Source organism: Orbicella faveolata, unplaced genomic scaffold (assembly GCF_042242905.1).
Source record: "Orbicella faveolata isolate gen_17 unplaced genomic scaffold, um_ofav_v1 contig_47, whole genome shotgun sequence".
NCBI lineage: Eukaryota > Metazoa > Cnidaria > Anthozoa > Scleractinia > Merulinidae > Orbicella > Orbicella faveolata.
The window spans coordinates 13,955,001-13,967,143 of record NW_028301577.1 but is presented as its reverse complement, the minus strand read 5'-3'; the positions used below and the strand labels follow the sequence as shown (position 1 = coordinate 13,967,143).

Genomic DNA, 12,143 nt, shown 5'->3' with positions numbered 1-12,143 from the left:
GAAAGTTTTCATGAAAAAAGGATTTTGACACACTGGGAACGAGGTTGATTAGCCAAACGTGTCTTCAATTTTACTTTGAGCCAGACTGGTTCTTATTACACGTAAAAACCGGGACAAATTTGAGAAAAACAATTTAAAACTTTCTGTTATGAAAAACACAGCAAACTGAGAGACACGGAAAACTATAGTCCCAAAAGTTGTTTTCGACGACTCAATCAAACGTTGAAGGCTAGGACCTCAGAGATCAGGAATATTGACCCAGGAACTCCAGGCCTAGGATGTAGCACGTGACCCTATGTCCGCCATATTTCTCACGTGGCACCTCCCTCAAGCCTCGTTCCTGAGACCACACCGGCTGCCAGCGAGTCCTCCATGTTCGTTTGTACCAAGCACTGACCGGAGATTCGATTTCTACGCGTATTTCTCGTATAATTGGCGTCTTTTGGCTCCTCCTAGTACTTCAGTCTCTAGTTGGACGCTCTGTGGATAAATTAAGTGGAAATGGCGCAGCTTTTACCGATTAGGTTTCAAGAACATCTCCAGGTTAGTGCGCGGGTTTGATCCTAATGCTTACTTATATATTCCTTTCGCTCTGTTGAGCGCATGGTTCTATCACAGTGAATCGAACGGCCGTAAAGTTGCTTGAACTCTGAAGAAGAATTTCTGTCGCTCCTTCTGTGCGCCTGCTGATAATCTATTGGAAAATGCGTCTGATTGGCGTAGGCTTACACCATGTTGAAATGTTTAGTGTTCGTGTCGGGAACAGGAACTTGAGCTACGATTATGGCTACTTAAACAGTAAATCTAGTACCAGAGCTTTTGATCGCTCTTTTATCTTCCGTACGTTCAGTTTAAACATTCTGTAACATCTTTAGGCCATTTCGTCGTTGTAAGTGATTTCTTTAAAGAATGCCTACCTTTGGTCCTGTACTTTGATTACGCTGCTATCAAAGAAGTTTATTTACCTGTGTCGGCTCTCAGCTCTGTTTCGCAGTGTTGAATAAAATATGCATCCTTTGATGGGAAGGTCGTTTAGAAGTTAGAAAGGGGAATTGGAGGCGAACAAATATCCTTCGTTTGTAGTTTGCGACATGTCATTCATATAAAGATTTTCTAGTTTATAATGTTCTGACATAAGTGTTTGGTGTAAAATTGTACATTAATTATTTTAGCTACTGAAAAACAGCTTATTAGAAGTCATTAAATTATATTGCATTTGCTGGCTGTTCTTAAATTCCAAAAAAAAAAAAAGAAATTTAACATCCATTTTCAGCAGAAGTGTGCTTCAGATTGTGGTCTTTGACAGTTAACTAGGTAAATTGGACAATTATTGTTTGTAAGTGTCCTCTCAATACATTTGTTCTAACAAACACTATCCAGCAAGGTACCTTGTCAACTTAAAAAAAATAATTTTAATTTGATAAAAATGTTCAACAAACTTTTAACTAGAAGAAGCTATGCTAAGCTGAAGACCTGTAGTGTTCAGGACCATAGCTAGTATTTGTTTTTTTGTTTGGGGAGGGGCAGTACCAAAGCCAAATGGGGCCAAACTATTGAAATATAGCAGTGATTTCCTTAGCCATATTTAGGATAGCAGCAATTCAAAGAAATCGTAATGGTAATCATAATCGTGACAAGGCAAATAATATTACATTTGTCAAATAAATAAATATAGTCACACAAAGAATTCATCAAAATTTAAAACATGCATGCTTAGTAGAATTTGGGCCATTATACCTCAACTCTAGTTATAGCCAGAGGTCGCATTTACACACAAATCATGCGCATATACATATAAAACTTTCATAGTACGCACAAACACTGGGCCCATTTTGTCCTTTGGACACACATAATTAAGTTTAACTTGAATGAAATAAAATAGCAGTGGAAAATGTGAAAGAAAAAAAATTGAATTTTGAAGTTGGGGGGCCAAGGATGGTTTTTTACAAAACCTACTGGTTAAACACTGGTTATAGCAGACATCCTTGGGACTACTATTTGGTGTCCATATTATCAAGAGTCTGCAACAGTGGGGTGTTAAATTTTTACTTTGATAAATAATCATATAATATAGGTCAATATAGTGTACAAACTAGTGAACATTCCAAAAACCCAAAATGATCATGTCATTCAATATGTCCAAGATGTTCGTTATAACAGTCTAGAGGAACAATTAGTTTGGGACCACATGAAATGTCCACAATTTCACAGTAGAAAGAGTCCGTAATAGAAGGAGTTATTTAAATTGTACATTTTTGTAGTTTCGGCTGGGGGTGTAGCTTCTATCCATAATTGCAGGGTGTCTGTAAGGCGAGAGTTATCCATAGGCTAAACTCAATGGGGAAATTGTTGCAAAATATTGTTCTTTTTAATAGAAAGATTAAAAAGGCTGTTGAAGTAAAGTTGCTCCAAGTTTCTGTTCATTAACAATTTGAATTTCTCACCATTACCTTTGTCTGAGTTCCAAACCTCTGCAGGGTCAAAAGGCCAAACTGTAACTTTTTTTTCAAAATGTACATTGCAAAGAATGTAAACATGTGTTTACATGTTTTGCTAATTCGATAAATCGAAGAAAAATTATAAAAATACTTAACATAACATAACACCACACTGTTGACACCAGGTTTTTGTTTCCATGGGATAGCCTTTTACTGTTTTTTTTGGCCAACACACTGCAGCACTAGCTACACACTTTCTGGTTTGCTGGTCTTTTTCCAGTAGCCTTTTATCAGGTGCTTTCCTACTCAAACTGAAAAGTGGTTGTAATCGTTTTTGCTGATGGCTTCTTTGGGGTTCATATTATAGAATACATCCATTGTAAGCAGCAACATTGAAGAAGAACCAAAAGATGCATTGCTAGCACTTGAAACTATTTTTCAGTGGTGTTCCAAGATTGAAATTTATCATCTTGATCTACACCTCCATGTATATGTGTTAAAACTGTATAGACATCCTTTTTCTGGTATAACATTTGTCAAAGATGCCACATTATGCTTGTCATGCTATCTTGTAAATAGAAGGGCCCCCCTTTTCCTGGCTTGTGAAATTTATATCTTAGCAGCACTGGTAGGCTACTTTGGAGGTATATTCATCCCCATTCCAAAGTAAAACTTTCACTTTGGCTTTGATCACTTGCTCCATCAACCAATACATTTCTCCCTGTTGGCTTATTTTTGGCAAGGATAGTGGTTTGTCTGCTTAATTGTTTTCTGGATTGAGAATCTACCTCTGCTACTTTTCCCTTCTCACTGTTGTGGTCTTTGTTCAGCCAGGAGAATTGCATTGTTCTCCAATGTGACAATTGAAAGAGAAATTGCTTTTACTAATTGTTCTGGTTTTATTTCTGTTTCAGCTGCAAAGTGTAGGCATAAATGCTGCTAACATTGGCTTCTCCACCCTCACAATGGAGTCAGACAAATTTATTTGTGTGCGGGAAAAAGTTGGCGAGACAGCTCAAGTGGTCATTATTGACTTAGCGGATGCAAATAATCCAACAAGAAGACCAATTTCTGCAGACTCTGCTATTATGAATCCAAAATCTAAGGTCATTGCACTAAAAGGTTGGTGTTAACTTCACTTTAAATTACAATGTATCTAAGATAAGTGAACAAGGAGAAACATGTAAAGGGAGAAGATAAGACAAGTTAACAATTGAAGGGGTGAGTGCAAAACCATGCTAAGTGATGATTTGGGTGAAAAAAAAAATTTTCGCGAAAGGGCTTGAATTTTTGCATGCGGTCTTCAATGTAATAGAAAAACGTGGTCCTGTATTTTTGTCGCTGGTTTTTGCTTCATTTATAAAGACGCCGCTAGGAAAACCGAGTGGTTTTTCTGCATACGCAATATCTCGAAAACGAAGCAAAGCTTAGTGGAAAAACTACGGGACATTGTTAAACATACCTAAACAAAACTGCATACAAAATTTGAAGCGTTTTCGACAAAGTTCACTTTTGATTAAAATACCTAGCGCCCTTTTCCCGCCGAGGTCTTCAAATAAACGAAGCCGGGCCTTTGTTATGATAAACAGAGCCGACCCTTTGTTATAATAGCCAAGCCAAGCCTTTGTTATAAGTCGAAGTCTCGCCTCGGTTTATTATAACAAAGGATCGACCCGCCGTGACCGCAAGGACTTTGATTTTACTTAGAAACCAGCAAAATGTCAATTTTATGCAACTTATATAAGCTCAAATTTATTGATTTCAGGTCAAAACTGGTTAAAACGTTGACTCATGTTAACGCGCGACGGCAAGGATGTTGATTTCTCTTAGAGAACAGCAAAATGTCAATTTCACGCAACGTAAAAGCTCAAAAATGTCGATTTCAGGTCAAAAAAGGTTTAAATGTTGATTTTATGTTAACCCGTGACGGGAAGGTTGTTGATTTCACTTAGAAAACAGCAAAATGTTGATTTCACGCAACGTATAAGCTCAAAAATGTTGATTTCAGGTCTAAATAGGTCAAAATGCTGATTTCACGTAACGCGTGACAGCAAGGATGTTGATTTCACTTAGAAAACAGCAAAATGTTAATTTCACGCAGCGTATAAGCTCAAAAATGTTGATTTCAGGTCTAAATAGGTCAAAATGCTGATTTCACGTTAGCGCTTGACGGCAAGGATGTTGATTTCACTTAGAAAACAGCAAAATGTTAATTTCACGCAACGTATAAGCTCAAAAATGTTGATTTCAGGTCTAAATAGGTCAGAATGCTGATTTCACGTTAGCACTTGATGGCAAGGATGTTGATTTCACTTAGAAAACAGCAAAATGTTGATTTAACGCAGCGTATAAGCTCAAAAATGTTGATTTCAGGTCTAAATAGGTCAAAATGCTGATTTCACGTAACGCGTGACAGCAAGGATGTTGATTTCACTTAGAAAACAGCAAAATGTTAATTTCACGCAGCGTATAAGCTCAAAAATGTTGATTTCAGGTCTAAATAGGTCAAAATGCTGATTTCACGTTAGCGCTTGACGGCAAGGATGTTGATTTCACTTAGAAAATAGCAAAATGTTAATTTCACGCAACGTATAAGCTCAAAAATGTTGATTTCAGGTCTAAATAGGTCAGAATGCTGATTTCACGTTAGCACTTGACGGCAAGGATGTTGATTTCACTTAGAAAACAGCAAAATGTTGATTTAACGCAGCGTATAAGCTCAAAAATGTTGATTTCAGGTCTAAATAGGTCAAAATGCTGATTTCACGTTAACGCGTGACGGCAAGGATGTTGATTTCACTTAGAAAACAGCAAAATGTTAATTTCACGCAACGTATAAGCTCAAAAATGTTGATTTCAGGTCTAAATAGGCCAAAATGCTGATTTCACGTTAGCGCTTGACGGCAAGGATGTTGATTTCACTTAGAAAACAGCAAAATGTTAATTTCACGCAACGTATAAGCTCAAAAATGTTGATTTCAGGTCTAAATAGGTCTAAATGCTGATTTCACGTTAGCGCTTGACGGCAAGGATGTTGATTTCACCTAGAAAACAGCAAAATGTTGATTTAACGCAGCGTATAAGCTCAAAAATGTTGATTTCAGGTCTAAGTAGGTCAAAATGCTGATTTCACGTTAACGCGTGACAGCAAGGATGTTGATTTCACTTAGAAAACAGCAAAATGTTAATTTCACGCAACGTATAAGCTCAAAAATGTTGATTTTAGGTTTAAATAGGTAAAATATGGCGGCCGGAAAATAGTGTTAACATCTGGAACTTACTTTGGTTATCTGGGACAATGACTATCTGCACTGAACAAATAAACATCAAATAAGCACTTTTCCAAATACAGCAACATCTTAAATGGCTAAAAATCACGAGATAAATACATATTTTTCGACAAACGCGATCGTAGCTTTATGTCACGCACCGCCTGACAGTTTAACAAATTAACCCTTCTGCGCAACGTACGGGTCTCCATACATCTGCATGTCCGCTGATCCCAGAAGTTCAAAACACTACAAATCATGCCGATATGAAATAAAATCAAAGCAACCTGGATCACAGATCTATGTTACAATCGATCGCTACTTGTTGGCCATTATTATCTTTAAATGAAAAAAGCCGAAACAATCTAGTTACCAGTTCGAGAAACGCGAGCAGAACGTGATCGCAATGCATGCCGGGAAGGGTCTTTACACCTCGTGCGCGGGAAAACATGGCGGTCGATACAAGACAAATTTTATAAGTCAAAAACCAGTTCTCGCTTTCCAAACTTTGACACTAGCAACGCTTGGCAAATGGGCCACAACTCACGATAGGGTATTTTTCTTGGGCAAGAACTGCTCTTGGACTTTGCTGCCTGGCTTGATCTGACTTCGAACGCCGATAACACGATTACGGTATATCAGCTACCTTCGAAGTTTCAGAACACATTTTGATTCTTTAAAACGTGCTGATGACTTACGGGTTTATCAAGGCTTTATGATGCCTCTCAACCACCAGGCAGGCACACAAGGTACTTTAACACAATGCTTAAGATATTAGTTGACAGAGCTCTAATGCGGCACATCTCTTTTTAGTTCGATGGTATTTCGTTTGCCGCTCGATTGATTCACGTGTTGTGCTCACGTCACAATAGCCGATGTAAACAATCTGTTCCCAGATTTCCGCTCTATATATGCTGTGAGATTTGATTTTGACTTCATACACTATAAACAGTCTGCCTGTTTGCTGTTCAACAAATAAACTCCTAAAGACATGGCTAGGAAAAGCCAAGTATTTTTGCATACGTTATAACTCGAAAATGAAGCAAAAACCAGCGACAAAAATACAGGGCCGCGTTTTTCTATTACATTGAAGACCACATGCAAAAATTCAAGCCCTTTCGCGAAAATTTTTTTTTTCACCCAAATCGTCACTTAGCATGGTTTTGCACTCACCCCTTCAATTGAGGAGCATACTAGTGTGTCAGGAGATTTATCAAGGTTGTAAGAAGAAGAGCGTAGTAACAAATGTAAATGAATGAAAATAGAAATATAGAGAGAGACAAAAAAGATGAGACTGCCACATTATCAATGGTCTATGGTACAGAGAATCCTTGATTAGAGTAGAATAAAACCGAGGTCTTCCAAATGTTCCAAAATTAAGAAAGATGCCAGAAGATATGTACAGTACTGTGCCAAAAGAATGCAAAATATCGTAGAAATTTGGGGCGAAGAATCATGATATATCGGGCGATATTTTGAAGAAATTTTTTTCTGAGTGACATGAAAATTTGAACACATACACAAAATTTTTCTATTCTAAGAACAATATTTCTATGAGATTTTGCTGGTACTGAAAAGGAAATTCTCATAGCTAAACAAAAAATCCCAATCCTAAAGCAAAATCTTGTTGAGTGTTTGTAAGCATATGTTATTCACTCTTGCATGCCTTGCATGCCTATGTTTAAAACAAGAAGATCTTTTAGATCTTTTATGCCCAAGTCGCTAGTGAAGGGAAGGTGCCTACGAAACCTGCGGGCTGCAACCGCAGTCACATCCCCAAGGCGCTAGAACATCCCACTGGCCTGCCCAACCCATAACTAAAACAGTGGAGAATGAAAGTGGGATTTTACCATAATATAGGAAAATTCCTTCTGTATTTCTCCTTGTATTTCGGACTGAAAAACACTACAATGTAATGTTGTCAAATTTTAAGCAAAAAGTCCTCAAGAACTGCAATGTTAAATTGCAGTGTAGAAAGCTAGGAAAGGTAAGTTCAAAACATTTTGAAATCAAGAAAAAGTGTTGCTACAAGTACTCTTTAAATTTCGCTTTAATACTTACAAAGTTTGTTGTGGATTTTCTAACCCTGAAAACTGTGTAGTGCTAATGAATTCTGACTTTTTGGATGAATGAGTTTACTCTCAACTTTTGACCAGTGTATAAGTCGAGGTCTTTGATTTGGACTGAATTTGTGGGCATGAAGGGTCAACTTATACACAGGAAAATACCGTAACAGCTAGTCAACAGACAATGTCTGTTGACTGTTGGATGACAGGACATGTTGTCTAGTCGATAACACTTCAAAGGAAAATTTGATTCAGTGTTGTAGTTCTAAATTAAGTTGTACATTATTTATGATTCATTGGGAAAGAAAAAAAAAGAAAAGTCTTCCAGTGTGGCATGTGTCTATCAGTGTGTATGCTAATACAGTCGCATGTGCACTAATGGCAACCTCTCTGTATACAAAACCTCCTTTTTAGCACATCTGTAGTCTCTGTTTCTGTTCAGTTTCTGTTTTATAGATGTATTTTGATAGTGTTATGTATTTACATTCTTAAGATAAAAATGTTGCACCCCTGAAAAAAGGTGTCTTATTACACCTTACCTCCCCATAACAGCCACCTCTCTATAGTTGTGGGGAGGTTTGACTTCAATCCTTATTGTGATGTTGCAACATAATGTGGAAAGCGAAACAGATGCCTGTTAACTTGTATCTTAAAACTTAAGTCTTCTATATCAAAGTGGAATTAAAAATAACGACTTAGTTTGCATGAATCACTTAAGCTTAAATAAAAATTGAATAGCAGAAGCGATAGGAAGAGATAGTGGGACGCAAAAGTGTAATTATATCAATTTAACTGAACATTGCGGTTATGCTGTGTATTCGGTACTTTTTGCACTGAATTTGAGCTACTTCTACAATGAAAGCTTGCTAAATGTACTTCCTTGACATTAAGCATTTTTCCAGCCAAAATCATTTCTTTTGCAAGCAAAAGTAGATTTGAGCGGACAACTTGACCAGCGCCTGCTGGAAAATTATTTCTAGCCCTGTCTCAAGGACTCTGTTTTCCCTTCCATTTCCAGCTGGAAGAACTCTTCAGATCTTTAACATTGAAATGAAAAGCAAGATGAAGGCACATACCATGGTGGAGGATGTCACTTTCTGGAAGTGGATTAATGTCAACACCCTTGCTCTTGTCACAGAAACTACTGTTTATCACTGGTCTATGGAAGGTAATGCAATGGATCAATCAATCAATTCATCAGCAAGTCTGTCTGTCTGTCTGTCAGTCAGTCAATCAATCAATCAATCAGTGACATCGAGTGGATTCGTGAAGGCTTGAAGGGAAGTACATACATGTACATAAAAAGAGGGGAAAAAAGTGAATTAAGTAACATTCTTGTCTTTGGTGCCCTGAACCTTGGTACTGTAACTTTTGGACAAAACTACAATCTACCGAAAGTCTGATCAACATCATAATGACAAATTAATTAAAGGGCTTTATGATCTGAAGCCTTAACTAGCTATTAGAGATGATCATTTGCTAAAATGCTGGATTCAAGAAGGTTTCATTTTATCATGGCAACATAATTGTAATGTGTGAGTTCAAACAATTGGCCAGGAAAACATTTTGTGTATTGAACAATAAAGACATGTGATTCATTTACCTTTCCTCTTGTTACTATTTACGATTCACAATCAGGTGATTCTCAGCCATACAAGATGTTTGACCGCCATTCAAGTCTTGCTGGGTGTCAGATAATAAATTACAGAACAAACAAAGATGCCACATGGCTCCTCCTGATTGGCATTTCAGCTCAGGTACCTATGATATTGAGTATATGAAAGAACAGGCTGCGATTAGTTATTATAAAATCACTATGAAGTTGAGAACTTGTAAAATGTGAAAACAGAGAAAACACTTTGGGCAAAGACTGTCAGCAAGAAATTTCAGCCAAGCATTATATCCTGCATAATCATCTGAAGTTGGAAAAAAGACTCCATCAGAAGAAAGGCTCACACCTCTCCTCTGTCAAAAACTTTATATATGCATTCCTTGGGGAAATAGCAAAAATGCTGCTCATGATCAGAGGTTGAAATCAAATGCAAAATTCTGTAAGGTGTTGAACAGTAAACTGATGAACTCAGGTGTTGGGTCAAAAAGCTCTTTGATTTTATTCCAGCAAAACCGAGTGGTAGGTGCTATGCAGCTTTACTCAACAGAACGAAAAGTCAGTCAACCAATTGAGGGGCATGCCGCCGCCTTTATGCAGTTCAAGATTGAAGGCAATGCTCAGGAATCCACTCTTTTCAGCTTTGCTGTAAGAGGAGCACAAGGAGGAAAGGTATAAGGGATCTGTTAATTGTGCACCAAAGCCCTTGTGATGAATGTTTATCACAATCTTTCAATTGAGGCACATTTAGTGTTTGAAAGTTGTACGATTTTTTTAAAAAACAATACTTTGAACCACAGGGTTTTCATTAAGTTTTAAGTCACCTGTAGCCTGGTTCTCCACACCGGTAACAAACTAGTTACTTTGTGGGTGAATTCTATCAACAGAAGGCAATTTCACCTGTAGCATTAAGGGAAAACAAGCACACTCAGCCATAACAGATGTTACGGGTTTCGGCCCTGAATGACAGCCCTGAACAATTATTAATAAATATCATTACATGAACTACCATTTTGGAATTTATAGAGCAAAGCTGATTTTTTGGTCATATGTTAGCTCTTTGCTAGATCAAATAAATTTATCATGGAATTTTGCTTAGATGAAGGGTTCCTTGATCTCTTGCTAGTGCATACAGAGAAACCTGCTTAAAGGAGCTACCTGTACTTGTGCAGTGCAGCTCAGGTATATGCGAACCAAAATATACGCATAATTCACATCAGCCGAATACACGTATACGTGTATGCATATATGCACATCTGCATATACAGTATATGTGCGTATGCCTCATTAGTATGTATGAGCGAACTTGTTGTTTCTTCTTTTCTTTGGTCATTGTTGTTTTCAATGGCATGACAGCTTGGCACAGAGCAAGAGAGATTTTTATTTATTTTGAATACGTGTATACAAGATACGTGCGTATACCTTTAGATGAGACTAAGCCAAAACAAACAAACATTATTTTTGCAATTGGCCACACAATTTACTGCTTTCTGTCAAATAGATTTGGGGATAGAAGCTTCAACAACCCCATCGTCAAAGAGCAAACAATTTGTGCCAAGTACAGTGAAAGCCCGTTAATACGGACACCAAGGGGACATGCCAAAATGTCCGTATTAACGGGGTGTCCGTATTAACCGGGGTCCTCGGAAAAAAGTCAGGGACACATGTTTTATCGATACAAACACTAAGGCCGACACTTGTACGGCAACAAAACGTTTTAATTGTACTGTAAATTACAAATCATTAACTGTATCACTCTCGGTGAAATTTTGCCTTTGCAACCAGAGCCGGGAAATGGTGACGACAAAAACGCAGTCACCGTGCTAAAGGAAAGTCGAGTTATCGGCCACATGCCACATCACCTCGCAAACACCAAAAACCGCACTGGTATAGTCACCCATTTTATTTCAAAGCCTACTAATCGAGGATCAGTTGAAGTATGTGGAAAAGCAGTTAATTGGGGTGGAGGCCTTGGTATGGAAATACCGTGTGTTTATATCTTTGATGGTCCTAGGAAGCACGTGGATTTACTTGAACAATTAATAGACATTGGCAACAATCCAGCAATACGAACGGAGGCCGATGCTGATGGTGGCAAGCATAAGACATCAATGTAGAAGAAGGCTACAAGCAAGGACTGTAGCGAAAGACCAAGAAAGTGAAACTTTTGTGTAAGCGTATCAGGCAGAAAACTTTATATAAGGACTGCAGACTGGGTAATGCACTGGAAGAAAGAACTGGTCAAATGCGTCATGCTATTTTGCCACTGTTTCATTTCGTAATAAAATTGTACTAACCTGCCGAAATCTGTCATAATTTGACCAGGGTACAAAATCTCTAATTAGCACATAATCATGACAGTGACAATAGACAATGCACAGATACAAACAGTGTCCGTAAAGTGGGGTTGACGATGTATAAGAGTCTGTCGCTCGGGACACAGAAAAGTGTCCGTTGTCTGTATTAACGGGTGTCCGTAATAAGCAGGTTAATTTTAGAAAAAATATATGAGCTTTTCGTTGGGGAAAACGAAACTGTCCGTAATATCGGGGTGTCCGTAGAGCAGGGTTCCACTGTACAACTAAAAGATAACGTTTTTCAAAAGAAAATGAATGCGGTTCGTGGAAGCAACCTGCCGACATGTGCCGGAACACAGAAATTTTACTCGCAGAAAAAATTGTAAACTCAATGTAATCCGCATGTCATGGAAACTTTGATAAACACTCCATTCTTCGATCAAGAAAAGTGTACGTAACTGCTA

The 12,143-nt window shown here is 37.8% G+C and overlaps 1 protein-coding gene across 1 annotated transcript in view; it reads left to right on the top strand.

Moving 5' to 3' along the window:
* Window positions 1-334: 334 nt before the first annotated feature.
* The window catches only part of LOC110054290 (clathrin heavy chain 1-like), a 47,868-nt gene continuing 36,059 nt past the window's right edge, over window positions 335-12,143 (top strand). The window contains exons 1-5 of the mRNA XM_020760669.2: window positions 335-543; window positions 3,353-3,560; window positions 8,792-8,941; window positions 9,412-9,530; window positions 9,893-10,054. Of these exons, the coding sequence (XP_020616328.1) occupies window positions 502-543; window positions 3,353-3,560; window positions 8,792-8,941; window positions 9,412-9,530; window positions 9,893-10,054 (681 nt within the window). The 5' untranslated portion in view covers window positions 335-501. The remainder of the gene's footprint in view (window positions 544-3,352; window positions 3,561-8,791; window positions 8,942-9,411; window positions 9,531-9,892; window positions 10,055-12,143) is intronic.